A 19403-nucleotide genomic window follows, 5' to 3' on the forward strand; every position below is an offset into this window, starting at 1 on the left:
GAACTCTGCTGGTACCCGATGAAAATATTGTGTCGCTGTCCCTCTGTATATCGCAGTTAAAATGCTTTCAAACACTCTGATTAAATGCTCTATCCTTCCATAATCTGCATAACGTATGGAATGTATTTCTGTAATGTGTTTAGGCTCGCAGATTAATCATAAAACCGCAGTGAAAAAGTCACTAGGGGAGGCAAACAGTACCCCTGCCTCATGATAGATGGCGCCAGTGAGTCCACAGATTCATGCGCTTATAATCTTCGTTCTTTTTTATACACTTTAATTCATCAGGATCAGCGCATGGATTTCATGTACAAATAAAGGTAAGACCATAAACTTTTTTTATTTTTAGTTTGAAATGGCTCTTTTTGAAGGTTTCCTGTTGAGTTCCTGCCAGTCTACCTATGCTGACTTGATGCAGAGCCCATATACCCAGGCCATTCCTTTTGCTCTCTCTCTCTATTCCAGTTTCTCAGGCCACCATATATTTGTAGATCTGGCTCTGAAAGAGTCAGTGCCTCCCCAGCCATGAACCCCACTGCACGTCACTGGTCGTAGTTATTAAAATAATCATAATTTAACAAAAATGTCATTTGTTTATGAGATTAAAGTCGTCATATTCCAACAATAAAGGCCTAATATTACAAGAATACAATCGTCGCCTGCTGGTCCACAGCAGTAGTATCTGTGTTGTATAAAGTACTTGATCTGAACTAGACTCAGTAAATCTCCTCAGTCCCAGTAGATCATGTATATATTCACTGGGGTCAGTCCACGCTCTACTGTAAATGCACTTTGGATCAGCTGGTTCTGGGCCCTAGTTTTGGACCCTGGTTGTCAGTAATGATGAAACCATGTATATTTGTTTCAGGTAAAAATAGTGCTGATCCCCTCCACCCTGGATGTCAGGATCCTCCATTTCTGTCCACATGTCAGTGTTCATGGACCACTTGTTCTTTGGTAGCTCGTACGGATCCATGTCCAGTCCAATTGTCCTTAATTTAATTTCATATTTCACATTTTCCCAGTCTGGCTGTGTTTACTGCTATACTCTGTCATGTTGAGCAGGGTGGTTTTTGCCACTCAGTCTGACTTAGAGGCGTGTGACCCGGGGGGAGGGGACATATATGCATACCCTGTATAGACAATCATCTTAGAATATTAAAGCATGAGCGAGACAGTTGTGGAAGGAACATGGACATAAATGTTTTACACTGATGTATAAGTTTAAAGATAAAATCATAAAAGAGTGTTTGCTTAAAGCCTCTGGAAACTTGGTTTGAAATATTAAAAAGTGCATCTAAGTTGAGTGTCACATTAAGTATCTACAAAATCTGAGCCAAACTAATCGTGAGTTACAAAACACCATAAATCCATAAACAGTGTTACACTTTTTTTTCTTTGGTTGGTTTGCTAGTACCATTCACTCCACCATCACTGGGGCTAAGTGTACGTCACTACCTGATTCATACTGGAAACCTGATTTTTTTCTATGCGTGTGAGAAAGCACTACTTATCTTCACTCTCGATTAAAAAAATAAAATACAATTATGCGAGTAGTGGTGAAACTGATTTAAGTGGTTTGTAATTACACAAAAACACAGTTTGCTTTTGTCAAGAGAGTTTAAAATATGACGGTAACAAAATAGAAGGAAAGTTTTCTTCATAAATTCAATTCAAATTTCTTGTCGCACATTGCATAACGCATGAATGCGAAGTGTGTTATGTGGCTCCTGGAACTAATGCAGAAATAATAATTATCATAATAATTAATATTACATTTCATAACTGCTTAAACAAAACCAGTACATTTCTATACATTGGCTGTGTAAAATTAGAAATATCCGTAGATCATTTAGAAATACAAGTCAAAAGTTAAATCACTGTTGATCCACTAATCCTATCAAGTAAATAATTGGTGTAAAATACAGGTTGTCATCTTTTCATGGTCATCAGATATGACCCATTTGGACGTTCAGAGGTTCCGTAGTGAACATGGAAAAACCGTCATCTTCTACAACATTGACTCACCAGTAAAACCCATGAAGTTGGATCAATGACAGTGAATGGAGACACTTGTTTTTCCATCCAGTTACTGATATATTTTATTGGAAAAGTCCGTTTTTCTTCAGTTTTTCCTTGTTTTTCATATATAAACCTTCAACTTTAATTTGAGCTTTAATGAACATCTACATAATCAACAATTTAAATATAGGAACATTCCAGATTTTCACTGAAGAATTCAAAATACAGAGCATAATAGTAGAGTAAATGTTGACAAATCACTTAATAAAGGTTAAATATAGAGAAAAACTCATTTGGGAACTGTCATAAAAGTAATACTGGGTCTTTCTGGGTTAAATTTGTGCTGAAACTACTTTCTATTATATTTAGATGTCTATAATTTTGAACATAGACCCTAAATTACATAGTTAGCATGCTTTAAGATTCCAGAGGCTCTAAGTGTTTTATCTGCTAATGAGTAACAGTAAAAATGACACATACCAGTATTTATTTCACAGTTAGTGTTTGATTGGTGCAGCATTATTTCAGGTCAAGAAATGTTGTGGTGGAGTAAAATAAATAAATTAATAAATAAATAATACAATCCATAGCAGTCTTCCACTGTCAAGTATCATTAAGGAGATTTGTACCATGTCACTAATAACACTGCTCATTAATCATTCATTTATTCATTCATTCATTCATGTGAGGTCGCGAGTCAATAAGATGCATACTGAGGATTTATTACATGTTTGATCAAAGCATTGCCTGCAAGACAATCTTTAATAATGTCTGTCACAATGGTGATGAAGCTGAAAATAATGAGGATTTTAATGATGGTGACAGTCTCACTTGTTGTATAGGACAATGTCGGGTCTCCAGATCTTGTTTGATGGAACTCTAATGAATTCAATGCCATCAAACTCTGCCGGCGTCCATCGCAGCTTGTAGTCATTCCAAATCTGAAACGGGGTGGGGGGGCATATTTAGCATAATGGAGATTCAACCGTCTGTTTTGTGTTGTGCATTGTACACTACACACAGTATTAGTCACTGGAGATAGTTCAACTTCATGGGAATATTCCAAAATCCATATTTATACTGCTGACAAAACCTTCTTTGATGTTTATGAATATTATTGCGAGAAAATCTAATGTTTATAGAATAAAAAGTGTCGTCCACGATGTTTTTTTCTTGCTCTGAAAAGCTCATGAAAATCTATTATGTGATGAGATTCCTCCTGGTTAAAGAGTCACAATTCACCATTTCAGAAAGCAAATAAGAGTTGTACAATAGTCACATTTGCATACAGAGTAGTTCAGCGAGACAAAGAGAATATTAGTAAATAGCTTCCTGATGGAAATTGAGGATGAGACTGTTCACTTGCCATTCTGTCAGCATACCTATGGGTAACATTTCACGAGTCACAGATCCATTAGTCTTGGCTATTTGCATGTCATTCAAGATGAATTCATTCATTAGCAAGGTGGATTAATACCCAGTTATGACCTCAGAGCTGTTTAATTAACCACTTCATGCTACACTGCATTTTCCATTTATCTTTCCAGAGAGTTTACTCCACAACTGGCTGGAGATATAATTCCTGATGAGATGAGGAGTACAGTATGTTTATCGTATACATTTTGCATATACGTGTTTAGGTATTTTAGTCCAGCTGAAGGCATTTATCAAATTGGAAAGGAGAAAAAAAAACAATCTCCTTTGCATTAGATTTACATATGACTGAATGTGATGTTGGGTAATCTACACTCTGCACTGAGAATCAAAACACATTATGCAAAAATAGACGGCAGATTCCTTTAATGTGTCTGATAAATATTGACTGGGTTATGAAGAAATGGCATGAAGATCATTAAATGAGAGACCGCAGTGACAAGAAAGGATAAAAAAAAAGTAAAGGAGTTGAGGAGCATATATGATGGGAGCATGTTCTTCACAGTTGAAACAAGAAGGTAGGGATGAATGATCTGAAATGAAGCCTCTCTACACTTGTTGGTTAATACAGGGGTTGGACAAAATAATGGAAACACCTTCACCTCAAGATGATAATGCCCCAATCCATACAGCTAGAATTGTTAAAGAATGGCATGAGGAACATTCTAATGAAGTTGAGCATCTCGTATGGCCGGCACAGTCCCCAGACCTCAACATTATTGAGCATTTATGGTCAGTTTTAGAGATTCAAGTAAGACGTCGATTTCCACCGCCATCGTCTCTAAAAGAGTTGGAGGGTATTCTAACTGAAGAATGGCTTAAAATTCCTTTGGAAACAATTCACAAGTTGTATGAATCAATACCTCGGAGAATTGAGGCTGTAATTGCCACAAAAGCCGGACCTACACCATATTAAATTATATTTTGTTGATGTTTTAAGGTGTTTCCATTATTTTGTCCAACCCCTGTAGATTGTTTTATACAGGGTCTCTGTGTGCTTATTTAACGTGCTCATATCTAAAGAAATCACAATACTCTTATCATTCACAGTGTGTAATAGTAGACGGTGGATAAATAGTACACCTTTGATTTAACCTTCCTCTTGTGTTAGCTTTCTGTTCCCATCTCTTATGTTAGAGGGTCGGATTTGACCCATATCTTAAAAATACACTAAAAACAATTATCTATCATCCAATGTGTTTCTTATCTCTTGGTTACTTTGTCAGGCTTCCTTATCTATGAAAATACTGGTTTTGATATTTTTGGTGTGAGCCTCTGGGCCTTTTTTTGTCAGTATACCCCTCAGTGTGCCCAACTCTATACTGAACTGACCTCACACGTGTGGTCATGCGCGTCTTTGTTTTGTTTTTGTGCAGGTAAACTGGATAACAAGGCAAAAGGAGAATCCCCAAAAGCTCACATGATTGGTGGAGGAGCTGTCTGTCAGTGTGTTGGCTGACAGTGCATGTGACGCACTGCCCTCAGCGGCGCTAGTAATTTATGTTAGTTGGTTTCGTTCATTTCCTGTTTTATTTTGATGAGGGGTTTTATTCGTCTGTGTGCGCTGTGTCTGTCTTGTCTGCATCCTCCCTGATTCCCTTGATTGTCTTCACCTGGGGCTCATTATCGCCCTACCCTTTATATACCCTCCTCTCTTCGTGTCTGTTGTCAGTATGTCTTCCATGCCTTGCCTAGTCAAGAGTGGCTTTGACCTTCTCCTGTGCTGCTTTGCAAGTTTATTGATTACACATTTGTGAAGATCTTTTTGTTATATTTTTTGATACTTCAACTGAGAAGATTTTTGTGTTATTTTTGATACCACGTTTTGTGAAGACCTTTCAGTAAGATTTTTTTGATCCCTCGTTTGAGAAGATATTTTTGTTAATTTTTTGATACCACATATGCAAAGATCTTTTTGTTAGACTTTTGATATCTCGAGTGAGAAGATTTTTGTGTTAATTTTTTGATTCCACGATTGTGAAGAAATTTGTTACTTTTATATTTTGAGTTAATAAATACTCAAACTAAGCTTGTTTTGTCTCTGTCTCGTGCATTTGGGTCCAAGCCTTGAGTATTCGTAACAGTGCACTTATGAGTTCAGTTTGGGGTCTAATTATTGCTTTAGAATCGTATTTTTATAATTGGGTTGACACCAACCCTAAAACCACAAAGGTCATAATTTGAACCAGAGCATTTCATAATCTGGCAAAAAAAAAAAAAATTTGGTGTGATTTTGTTGAAATAGACGTTACTGACAAAGTCAAAAAGCCTTAATGCAATAAATAATTTTTATGTGGTTCTTTTATGCATTTAAAACCTAAAATGTGTCGGGCCCAACCTTAACACAAGAGGAAGGTTTAACTACACAAAATGAACAAAGGTAGAGTTTTTGTATACCAACGGTGTCCACTCCTGGTCCTCCAGGGCCGGTATCCTGCATGTTTTAGATGTATCCCTCTTCCAGCACACCTGACAGTCATTATCAGGCTTCTGCAGAGCTTGATGATAGACTTATCATTTGAACCAGGTGTGTTGGAAGAGGGAAATATCTAAAACATGCAGGATACCGGCCCTCTAGGACAAGGGTTGGACACTCCTGCTGCATACTGTATCTACATTCAAAACAGGAACCCCCTGTAATGCCTTTTTCAGATACCATAAATACATTTACTGGGACAAAATGTCTACCTGTGTAAAAACACTGGCTCTAATCCAAAGTCTTCATCAGGGACTCCTTTTGGCACACTTTCCCATTAGGGATGATTTACTACAAACAACAGCTACAAATACGGAATAATGACAGTGCTGCACAGACCTTTGAATGCATCTTAACTGAAAAACTCAGAGATCACAGTTGTCAAATTATCATCACTGAATCTTATCAGCACCAACAGCTGTTTGGCCATAGAATGTAATTAGATGCCAGTTTACATTATGACAGAGAGTTATGGAAAAAACAGAACATCATGGAGTAGGAATAAAAATCACCAAGTGTGAGACATATAAGGTAGAGACAAAGTGAGTTCTTCTGGTGAGTAGCTGCCTGTACAGGGTCAGGAGTTCAGGCTCTGTGGCTATAGATGTTCTGAGCATGAAGTGGAGCATGAATAACTACAAAGCTAACAGAGTTCATCAGCTGACTGTATTCAGGTGTTCAATGTATTAATCCATGACATCATTTCTGGTTCATCACATCATATTCAATCTACGGCAACATTCAGACAGCAGGTCTTAAAGCATAATTCAGATTTTTGGGTGAAATCTGATTTTTTTTTTGTGTGTGCTCATTCATATTACACATTAAATGGGATTTCTATCAGTTTTGAGTATGAACTGAATGCAGCCCTGAAGTGACCCACATGTGCAAAAGAGGTCCTGATGTAATACGTGACCACGCAGAGACACACTGTGTTTACAGAAGGAAATATATTTTTCTCGCCTCTCCTCCTCCTGGGACGCAGAGTTATGATGTTTGTCGCATTTCAATGATGTAAAGGTTGGATAAATGCGACCTGGCTGTTCAGACTGAAGTCACATTGCAAAATACCAGATACATATCTGATTTAAGACCACAAATGAAAGTGGACTGGGTTGGATTTGAAATAATCTAATTTGTGCTGTTCAAACTGTCTTTAACAGATCGAATACAGGTCACAAATAGGTAAAAAATCGGATTTGGGCCACATTTGTCTACAGTCTGAACGTAGCCTAATTCAGCACTTTGTTCCTATGTACATAAAACTCAACCAGTTTTTATTCTGTCACTTTATATGTGATGATAAAGAGCAGTGGATGAAGTTTATAAGTAAAGTTACACTTCTTAAACAAATGGTACAAGGGCCGTTCAATAAGTTCATGGCCTCACCCAGAACAGAACAACACAGACTGATAATTTATATTTTATTTTTCAACATAATCTCCATTTACAGCAATGCACTTGGTCCATCGATGTTCAAGCATCACTATCCCATCACGAAAGAATGTAACATCCTGTATTATAACAACCAGTATTTCTGGGTGAGGCCATGAACTTATTGAACAGCCCTCGTAACTAATGGTAGTTTGTTAGCTAACTAATGGGTGCCCACCTTATTGTTTGAAGGCCCTTTAGTCAGAAAATCAGTTTGGATTTAGTTAGCAAATTTCACCCTTACCCTAGCCCTAGCCCTTTTCGACAAACGGGCTTTCTGACAATAGGGTGCCTCCCAAATAATGTCAGTTCCCATTGCATCTGCTAAACGAGATTTTTATGGATTCCTCTGATATAGAACAAGGTTTTAATGAGGTGTTTCGCATCTTCATACTTCGTGTTTGCTTTTTCAGCCCTTTATCTGTACTATCCAGTTCAGGGGAAAAAAACAACAAACAAAACAATTTAAATCAATACTCAACTGAGCACTGATGAGGAGCTTAAACTGTATTTAAGACACCTAGGGTTATGATGAAGGGCAGGTGAAACACAAATAAATTACACTAATCACTGTATTTGAGATAAGTATTTAGCCCATTATGAACCAAAACTGGTGCCTCACGAAAGAAAGACATAAGTAAGTAGTAAACAAGCATAAAGAGTCCATCTTTGTTGACATATTTGGACCTGGAAATGAGTTTTACTTTACCATGACATCAGACTTAACAAGCAGATGGGCTTGTGTTAACACATATGACCCCTTATCCATCATGACTGTTTGGGCAGAGCAGTGAAATACACTGTATGTTGTGTGTATGTGTGTATATTGTATATGTTCACTTACGTGTCTAAGCCACAAATTTGTTTCCATGATCTGGTTCACCTCATCCTGTAGAGGGACAGATGGGAAAAAAGAGAAAACCTTCAACATTTGAACATTTTAATAGACTTTAAAACAGCTCTTTTCATGTATAAGTCTGTCCATGGTCTAGCACCCAAGTACATCTGTGACATGTTGGTCCTATATGAACCATCTCAGACCCTGAGAACCTCAGGAACTGGTCTTTTGCTGGTGCTCAGAGTCAGGACTAAACAGGGTGAACCTGCTTTTCAGTTCTATGCAGCTAAACTCTGAAACAGTCTTCTTAATGATATGAGACAGGCCTCTGCTGTGACAATGTTGAAGTCCAGGCTGAAAACAACTCTGTACAACTGTGCATAGAACAACTGAAAGGGTTCTATCTGCACTCTATTGTAATTGATTATTATTTACATTTTATTGATTCTGTTTTAACTGTAATTGTGTGTTTTTAACTATTTTTGTAAAACACTATGAATTACCCTGTGTATGAACTGTGCTTTACAAATAAATTTGCCAAGTAAGTAAGTCAATTTTATTTATAGAGCACTTTTCACAGACAGAGTCACAAAGTGCTTTACAGTGCGAAGTACAAATAAACAGTACAAATAAAACACAATTAAAATACCATTAAAACACAATAAAATACAATTAAAATATAATAAATACATAAAGTGCAATCAGTTTGTAGCAGCCCTGAGTCAGTTGGGGAATTAAAAAGCCTGCTTGAACAGGAGGGTTTTGAGGTGTTTTTTAAAACTCTCTACAGAGTCCATGAACCGTAGGTGTAGAGGCAGGTCATTCCAAAGATGCTGTGCTACAGTTTTAAAAGACCTGTCAGCCTGTGTGCTAAAACAGGTACGGGGAACCATCAGCAGGTGCTGTTCTGAAGACCTCAGGCTACGAACCGAGCTGTAGGGCTGAATCAGGGCAGAAATGCATGCATGGGCCTGGCCATGTAAAGCCCAGAAAGTTAGCACCAGAATTTTAAAATGAAAACGATGTAGAATAGGGAGCCAATGGAGTGATTTAAGAATGGATGTGATGTGGACTCTCCTTGCCTTAAGGGCGTTTTCACACAGCGTACCTGAGTCTGTCCTGTACCTGGATACGTTCACACCTTTCCTACAGATGTTGCATTCACAAGCACATACCGCGGCCCGTGCACGAGTACAAATGGGTGTTACAGGGCTGAAACAGCAGGTGGTGGTGTGGAAGGAATTCTATTGCTATCTAACAAAAGCAGAAGTCAGAAGAAGACAAACCCTTACATCATCAACTGAGTGACTGTTCTGTTCATTTGTCTACGATGGCGGCAACACTTTTCTATCTGTTCGCCTATTTGAGGCAAAGTGAAGAAGAGCGACTTTCGTTGTCCCTGATATATCACCGAGTGGTTTGGTCCATAAGGCGAGCCCGTCCTGTGCGGATCCGAAGCTTTTTCAAACAGGAGCGAAACAGGAGCGCTGCCTATGGTCTCGTGGTGATTAGGTCACTTTTGGTCTCGGGCTTGGATCGCTTTCACATGGCTACGTACTGAACTGGAGTCAACGCAGTCCGTACCCAGGACTACCTTCTCCACTGGACTCTGGTACAGTACTCAAGCATTGAACGTTTGCATTCACATTGATAAAATTAAGTGGACTTGGGGGTCAAATGTACTTGGATGTGGACTTGGGTACGCTGTGTAGGGATGAGAATTGATAAGAATTTAACGATTCCGATTCCATAATTGATTTTGCTTATCTATCTGATTCCTTATCGATTCTCTTATCAATTCTCTTATCGATTCTCACTGGGTGAGGGAATAAAAAAGTACAAATGGGTGTTTTTTCATTAACTGTCTTTTATATTTCCATCTCAGCACAGAAAATATACCATATAGAGTATATACAAATAATAATAACAGACGACACCGGGCCCGGTTTGGGGGGGCAAGGCGGGGTGGCAGCGGCGTGCAGTTAAAGTGAAACTAAAGACACTTTACTAATTCCTCTATTGCCGCATGTCCACTACGTGGAACCGGTTAGACTCGGCTCGGCTCATCTCCCATTGTTGTGCGCCTCATTTCCTTTCCCCTACCTTCAGAAACTTGTATTTGAGGGGGTACGACGTTTGTTCCTTGCACTGGAACTGGGCCCGACGTTCACTCTGCCGCTACATTCACAAGCGTCGCTAAGTAGCATATCAAATACGTGACATTCGTGTAAATGAATCACATGCTGTGGACAAATGTTTGAGTATATTGGAGGGATTTCACCCTTTTGAAGACATGGAAACTTTTCAAGTGGTCCAAGTGGACCTGGTGTTGTGTTTTTAGACCATTTCTACCTCAACACCATGTTGGCTACGTTCTGACCAAAACAACAGCGTACGCATGACGTCACCGCGCATGTGCAACGAAGGCAGAATTGTTAAGCAGAATCGTTAAGCAGGCAGGCAAACAATTCCAAGGAATCGAGCTACTGGGATCCGGTTCTCAAAAAGAACAGGTTCTCGATTCCCATCCCTAATGCTGTGTGAAAGCGCCTAAAAAGATTTCATCTCTTTGTGCTCAACCTCTTGCCTTAAAAGCTCGACAACAAGTCTGTCATCAGTAGTTGGAGGGGTCACAGATGTCATAGCCTACCTACTTTTCTCTGTGACAGTGATTCTTAGAATTCCACACAAACCTCCCATTGCCATGCATCCACAATATGAACACAAACGGACACATACTGTAGAGTCCTGACCTGTTTCCTCTCTTCCACTCACAGTCACGTGTGCTCAACCACACACTCACCTTTAGATTAATCTCACCTTGCAGAGCTAGCAGATCTAGCTACATATCAGCCCACTCTGAAAAAGGCTCCTGCAGGCAATTTTCTCTTAATCTGAGGATTTTCATCCTGAGCTGAAAAGCTCTTTTCACAGGGGGATGTGTGCACCCCCACCACCGCTGCCACCATCATCTCCCTAGCTACGTTGAACTTAACAACATATAACAACAATACTGTGACGTTTCAGGAATCCGTGAAATTGAACAGAGTAAATAAAGACTGTTTTCAACATCTGTTTTCACTTTTACATCCACAGCTTATTTTTCTGTTTCAAAGGCAAGAAATATGAGAAAGACACTTCACAGCTCAAACAGATTCACACTTAGGATCTGGTTCAAGACGCTGCTTTGCACTGATTTATCACTGACAATACATGCAGAATATGTTAAAGAATGACTAATATGAATGAACCACTGATATTTAGTTGATGTTTATAGGCACTGTCAGGGTAATACAACATTGATTAGAGTGTGTTGGAGTGTGCTGCTTACAACTTTGACCAGCTGTGAGATGGAGACCTCAAATTCCACAGTGACAGGGTCAGATACATTCTCCACCGGCCTGATGAACTGGTTGTATCTTCTGAAGAGCTTCCTGAACAGACGGTCCTCTGCCTTGGATGAGAAGCAGTCTGAGGGTTCAAAGAGGAAATAAAGATGACAGGGGGGATCAGGGTTTAGATAATGATATATATGACAACAAGGAGGAAAAGGGAGGAAGAAAAGAAAAAGATGAATGAATATCTAAGAAATGCCAAAAAAAAAAAAAAGAATCCAAGTGTATTGGAGTTTCCATGGCTAATAAAAGATATATTAATCAAAAGCAGTGGTATTAGTAGCTATCAACCAAAACCATCACAACTAATTCTACTCAAGCTATTACGGAGCTGAAAGAAAAATAGATATTAATCTCTTCCAACAGTGTCACATCAATAAGTCCTTTGAGTTTCTACAGTTATTAATGTTTAACAATACTTCATAATTCATCTGTGAAACCTCTCTTCAGACCATAGCTCCTCTACTTAGATCCTTCTTTAGCTTTCTCAACTTAGATTTGTGGCCTAAGATGACTTTTAGGAAGTTACTGACTACATGTGGTTCAGCTGAAATAAATGGAGCGATGAAACATTACAACTGCCTTAATTCAAGTACTGTTCTTAACCCTATAACAACAAACGTATCATATTTGATAAATGAGTTTTGAAGTCCTCTACAAGATCAGTGCGATATTTTTGTTTTTGGAAGAACCTGATGTATACAATTAGATACATGCAATACACAGATAATCCACCAGGGGGGAGGAATTCATTCATCAGAGGCCTTTCCAGTGACACTATAAGACTCATTAATGAGGAAGGAGGGAGAATTTTGCCAATTTTGAAAAGGAATTATCAATTTGTTAGACATGTTTGTGTTTTTGTTTTGTTCAAAAATAATACTATTTAAGAATTGAGACCTGATGTATCAAATATGATACAAAATTGAAACGCATACATGGAAATTGATATTTGAAAAAGATTTTTTTGGGTTGTTCAGAGGGACCAATGAAGGCACCAGTTTCAAAGAACTGGAATTCTCTTTCAAAGATTTAATCCAATCCAATCCGATCCAATCCAATCCAATCTAACTTTATTCATAAAGCACTTTAAAGGTGGGGTCTGAGATGTTTTCCTGGAACATTTTTTACTATATTCCTTAAAATCCCCTTCACACCCCAATTACAACTAATTAATCAAATGCTCTAACACAAAAATAATAATAAAAAAAATAGTCACTTGTGGAATGGATAGGACTGAAAAAACACCATCCAATCATTCTGAGCGCCCACTCGAAATGATTGAACAGTGATATGTCTATCAAACTCAACTGCCATTCACCCCTCCCCCCTTCCCCCTTCTGCATGTACCCCTCTTCGAGCATGAATCGCGTGTTCCCAGAGGCTGGAAGCGCTTGTACAGGAAGCGAAACCAGAACCTGGCTATATTAGTTATATTAGGATGGAAAGTTCAAACTGTTTTGTCACTAACATAAATCAATAGGAAATGTAACATTATTCACATAGGTCTGAACTGAGGCTGTTCTGTAAGAGCAGGGGTGTTGGAGGAGACTGAATGAGGTATGCATGGATACATGAGCTGGAGGCTAAGCCGGGGCCGTAGTCGGCGTTGGGACTACTGGACCTTAGCTGGCAACGGAGCCACAGCCCGTGTAGGAGACGGAGCTGTGGCCGGGCCCGGTCCAGACTGTATAGGGCGTCGGAGCCCAACCCGGGTACAGAGCCGGGGATGGAACAGAGCCTCAGCCGGCAAATTGTTCCTGTGCAGCGTTCGTGAACCCTTTGGAACAAGCATTGCATGTGCCACTACTCTGGAGACGTGGCTCCGGAGGGACATCTGAAGAAAGGGGTTGGGACTTTTGAATTGAGTATTTTCAAAATGTAGCTAGCTCGAACCATTTTTCTAAGATCTCAAACCCCACCTTTAACCTCCTAAAACCCAGGAAATGTCAGCAAAGTACAAGCTTTTTTTTTGTTTTTATTAAATAAGTGCCTATATTGGAAACATCATGATGCAACAGTTTTTTCAGATGCAGTTTTTAAAATTTTATGGAATGTCATTTGTGGTGGACAGTTGTTTTTTTTTTTTGTTTTTTTTTGTATAAAGTTGTGAAACTCTTGTCCACAAATGTGGACAGAAAACCCATAGCTGGGTCTTAGGAGATTAAAACAACCACAGTGGACCAAAATGCTGTACAGAAGACTAAAAGCACAATAAAAATTAATAAAAGCATTAAAAAACCATTAAAATCAAATAAAAATAGATAAATAAAACAAGTTAAACTATAAAAACAGAAACAAAATTTCAACATTGCACGAGTGTTAAAAGGCATTTAATGGTTCAGGCTTTCAAAGGTTATGTATATATTTGAGGTTCTTGTACATGCATGACTGTTTCTATTTTATACAGCTTTATACAACTACTTCACTATGTCTCGGAGGCAACTATAGTCTTTTTTGCCCAATTCCATTTGTCCCACAGCTTTATCCACTATTTTTTTTAATACAAATGTTTTCATTTTGTAGGTTTATATGTTGAGAAAATTCTCCCTCCTTTTAATGTAAATGTACTCTTTAAATATCATCTTGGATTCACTAGAAAATGCCTGATTTAAAAAGCTGAAAAACACACTGTTCTTCTGAGCACATGAAAAGATGCATATGTGTAAGATGTTTACTATCTGTTATTTACATTATTAGGACTCTAACCAGATGTAACTTTATCATTAAGGAAGTGAAAGTATTGTGTTATATTGTATAAATGAGAGGTGGGAGTGGGATTTAATGTTTTCTTCTCCCCACTCCTTTTTGAGTAGTACATATTGAATTTATTGTATTACTAGTGTACAGGGAAATTACTATATCATCTTGATCGCCTCTATTTATTAATATATTTGCTCTGCTATTAGTTCTTTGTACATATAAAAACTTTAGTTTTTTCTTCTGCTTGAAACAGATAAATGAATGAATGAAATGACTGAATGAATAGTTACTGATTAAACCTACCAGGATAAACATAGATTAACCTTAATCATCTTAAGCAAAATACACATTAATACAATAAAAAAATAAAAATAATAAAATAGTACTATCAGTACCAAGACCATTTTACTAGACAGATACTCCTATTATTCATATTTTAAGTACATTTTATAAACCTTATACACTTTTTCTTGAGTATGGTTTTGGATATCGGACATTTTGGAGTGTTTTCAAAGTGATGTATTTCTGCTTGATGGATCCTTCCACTAAGTAAATGGTGTCATAATATTGAACACAGCTGAGTCAGGAGCACAGAGCAACTTTTAGAAAAGCTCTCAAAGGGAATGTAATGAATTTAGGGAGAAGCTCAGCATGTCTATGAGATTACTGCTGCCCTCTGCTGACCTTTAACCCTGACCTTATTGATATGATAGGCCTTGTCATCAGTGGTATTTCCATTCCAAAGCCTTCCAGACTTCATGTAGTGGCTGAAGTCTAGGTCTTTGCAGTTTTAGGATCCTCCAATTTTCAATATTCACCTGTACTGTCCTCTCAGCTGTTATAATGCAGCACACAAAACAAAACGCTGAACCTTGACCCTGTCATGGGTGTGTTGTAAAATACAACTGTCAATAAATCTATACTGACATGTATATCTTTAATATACATCTGGGTCAATACATATAGGTCAATATATGTATATTGTTCTAATCTAGATCTGTTCTACCTCAATGAGCACTGTGGAGATTCTGAGCTTTGGAAACACTGACAGTGCTTGAGAAGAAGTTGATCTAGTGAGACTTTGGAAAAATAATAATATTACATACACACATAGACAGAAGAGGAGTCAGTTATGCTGCAAGACATGGTTGTCTATCTTTAAAGGAGTGATATTTTTTGCTTTTTTAAATGTAATTATGCATTTTCAAACATTTCCCTGTGGTTTACATAAGCTGTAAATGCTATGCTTGGGTCTGAATTCTTCATTAACCTCCTGAGACCCAGGAAATGTCAGGAAAGTTCAAGCTTTTTTTGTTTTTTATTAAATAAGTGCATATATTGGAAACATCATGATGCAACAGTTTTTCAGATGCAGTTTTTTAAAAATGTTTATAGAATGTCCTTTGTGGTGGACAGTTTTCTTTTTTTTTGTATAAAGTTGTGAAACTCTTGTACACAAATGTGGACAGAAAACCCATAGCTGGGTCTTAGGAGGTTAATTCAACTCCACAGGTCCATCTTCAACCCTATTTCTGAATAATGACACCAGAAAGGTCGTTTTGAGTGCTGGCCCTTTAAATGCTAATGAGCCACTTCATACCCCACCCCTTCCAGGCTGTTGACTGTGCTTTCTGTCCCGTTCTGCCACTTGTGTTAGTTAATACAACCAACAACTGAACATTTTAGGTAATCGGCTCCAAGTTTGGACATATTTTCAGTTTTTACAACAACCACTGCTGCTGACAAACAATTATGTCGTACTCTGAGAAATGTTCGTCGGAAGTCTTGACTTTATATGTGCTAATGTCATGATGTAACTAGTTATAAAATGTAACAAATTAAGCAGAAATTAAAACAGGTTGTAGAAATCCACTCTGTTTTGCCAAAATGAATCTAAAGATACCTTTGCAGCACCTGGAGGGTTCAAATTCAAACTGTATGAACTAGTAGGGTCCAAATACACAAATAAATGTACCAAAGACTAATAAAAGTGGGTTTAGCAAAAATATGACCCCTTTAAGTAAAATGGCACTTGTTTTTCTGTGAGCAGGCAGGTGTGGAAAGACAATGATGACTTAGACTCTCTGTATTACACAAGTAACATATACTGAAATAAGCTCATAAAAACAGAAACTGTTCAGTAAAGGACGCTGATAGTCCAGTTCTGACTCCTGTGAAAAGTTTCAATACTGTTGATACCATAGACTTGTCAATCATCAAACTTTCAACAACTGAATGAATCCTATAAATATACCTGTCATTTGTGTATTTTAATCCACCCCGATGAATCTTTTCCTTCCATAAAATTTTTAATTATTTTGTGCACTGTGTCCAAATGCCCTTCTACTCATCTAAGACACAACACAAACATTCTCTCTCATACATTTATTGCCAAATGAGTATAGTGTTACGCTCAGTCTAGAGGTTACCGAGACGCAAACATGATATGAGACTCCCCTCCTTCCATGTCCCTTAACAAAAAGCAGCAAGTTACAACAGACGTGACCAGCAATCAACAAAATTGCAATTCGAGATATTTATTCATACAAGAACATAAAAAAAAGTGAAATCAGGAAGGGAATCAAAGTAATGAAAGTAACAAACAGAATAATACCTTAAGTCCACTATGCTTTCCACTGCCTTAATTCAAGTACAGTATTTAACCCTATAACAACAAACGTATCATATTTGATACATGAGTTTTGATGCCCTTTACTTGATCAGTGTAACATTTTTTTTTCTTGAAAAACCTGATGTATACAATTAAATGCATGCAATACACAGATAATCCACCAGGGGGGAGGAATTCATTCACCAGAGGCCTTTCCAGTGACACTACGAGACTGTAATTAATGAGGGAGGAGGCAGAACTTTGCCAATTTTGAAAAAGAATTACCAATTTCTTATGCATGTTTGTGTTACATTATGTTTTGGTTTGTTCAAAAATAATAATATTTAAGCATTGAGACCTGATGAATCAAATATGGTACAAAACTGAAACTCATACATGGAAATTGATTTTTGAAAAGAAGTTTTTTAGTTGTTAAGAAGGACCAATGAAGGCACCAGTTTCAAAGAACGGGAATTTTCTGTCAGTGATTTCATGGTTCAGTCACACTATGCTTACCTACAAACATAAACCAAGAAAAACCTAATTACAATAATCTTACCTAGACTCCTAACAAGAGTCAGGAGAAAACTTAAACAAAGAAAAGATTCCCCCCTATTGAGTCTGATCACAAAAAGAAGCTCTCCAAACAAAATGACATGTTACTGGTCAAACAAGGGGGATGGGAAGAGAGGAGTCCACAGGAAGTAGGGTGATTTGGCTTTATATTTTCCCGCTCACCGCTGAGGAACCAATCACAGAGCACTCTAGCACCACACATGCAAGTCATCCCCACTCAAAACACAATCTGCAAGGAGAGAGAGGGACAGAGAAACACATACCCATACACAGAAGAAAAAAGAAAAACTACAAAAATACAACAGAATATCACTAACCCTTAACAGTAGTTGAACCCATCTTTGTTCCTTAAGGATTAGACCTTACTTGAATGTTACTTTTGCACCATCTCATTACTACAGTCACCTCCACAGAACACATTTTGAATCACATCATTATTTCATCACTTTATAGTTGTTTCTTTTTCACAAATGCACAAAACTGTAACACAAAACCCAAAGGTCAAACTACATTCACCAAACCTTTTACTCTTGACAAAATCAAGTATTTGCCTCAAAACCATTTTACACTCACTCAAAAGCAAACACTGCTTTCGGATCAGAGATACAGAAGGTCAAAATGTAGACACTCCAGGCAGTCAATACACACTTCATAACATCATGGAAAATACTGCGTCCAGCGCATTCAAGACATGTCAGATATATATTGTAAATGCATTTAGTGCTTCATAAAAGGCAAAGGAAACTGCAAATGAAAAACAAAGACACTCAAAAATCTTACACATCTTTTTTTTTCTTAACTTGTTCCAGCTTCATAACAGCAGAATGGCAGTCTGGCTGCCTTTTGGTGATGAACAAATCTGCTTAGCCACGGGAAACTTCATAAAGTATATGAGGTTCCCCTTTTGCGATGGGAATCAAGAACCGGTTCTTTTTGAGAACCGGATCCCAGTAGCTTGATTCCTTGGAATCGTTTGCCTGCCTGCTTGACGATTCTGCTTATCGATTCTGCCTTCGTTGCGCATGCGCGATGACGTCACGCGTACGGTGCATTGTTTTGGTCAGAATGTAGCCAACATGGTGTTGAGGCAGAAACAGTCCAAAAACACGACACTAGGGCCACTTGGAACACTTGCAAAGGTTCCATGTCTTCAAAAGGGTGGAATCCCTCCAATATGCTCAAATGTTTGTCCATAGCATGTGATTCATTTGCAGGAATGTCACATATTTGATACGCTACTTAGCGACGCTTGTGAATGTAGCGGCAGAGTGAATGCCAGGCCCAGTTCGGGTTCCGGTGCGGGCAACAAACGTCGTACCCCGTCAAATACAAGTTTGAGGTGCACAACAACGGGAGCCGAGGTGAGTCAAACTGGTAAAGCATCTTAAGTTTCACTTTCACTGCACACCCCCCCCACACACACACACACACACACACACACACACACACAAACCGGGCCCGGCATCATCTATTATTATTATTATTATTATTATTATTATTATTATTATTATTATTATTATTATTATCATTATTGTTATTATTATTATTTGTACATACTGTATATGTTATATTTTCTGTGCAGAGATGGAAATATAAAAGACAGTTAATGCAAACACACCTGTTTGTACTCTTTTATTCCCTCACCCAATGAGAATGGATAAGAGAATCGATAAGGAATCGGATCGATAAGCAAAATCGATAATGGAATTGGAATCATTAAATTCTTATCAATTCCCATCCCTATTCCCCTTGATATTCTACTGTCTTTATTATGAGTTTTGTTGAACCACATTTCAATGCCGGACCTGACATAAAGGAACAGGGGGAAAAAATCAGGAAACAGGAAAAATCTTGAACATCTTCAAAATCAAATTAATTAATGAAGATAGTCATCTTTGTGCAGCATCTGGACAC

General features: G+C 38.0%; 1 protein-coding gene across 1 annotated transcript in view; it reads right to left on the bottom strand.

Moving 5' to 3' along the window:
• Window positions 1-19403, bottom strand: part of LOC115424919 (neuronal acetylcholine receptor subunit alpha-3-like) — a 59299-nt gene that overhangs the window by 15211 nt on the left and 24685 nt on the right. Inside the window, 3 exon segments of the mRNA XM_030142317.1 lie at window positions 2854-2963; window positions 8211-8255; window positions 11536-11675. Coding sequence (XP_029998177.1) covers window positions 2854-2963; window positions 8211-8255; window positions 11536-11675 — 295 coding nt within the window.

The sequence above is a fragment of the Sphaeramia orbicularis genome, chromosome 1 (genome assembly GCF_902148855.1).
Source record: "Sphaeramia orbicularis chromosome 1, fSphaOr1.1, whole genome shotgun sequence".
Lineage (NCBI taxonomy): Eukaryota > Metazoa > Chordata > Actinopteri > Kurtiformes > Apogonidae > Sphaeramia > Sphaeramia orbicularis.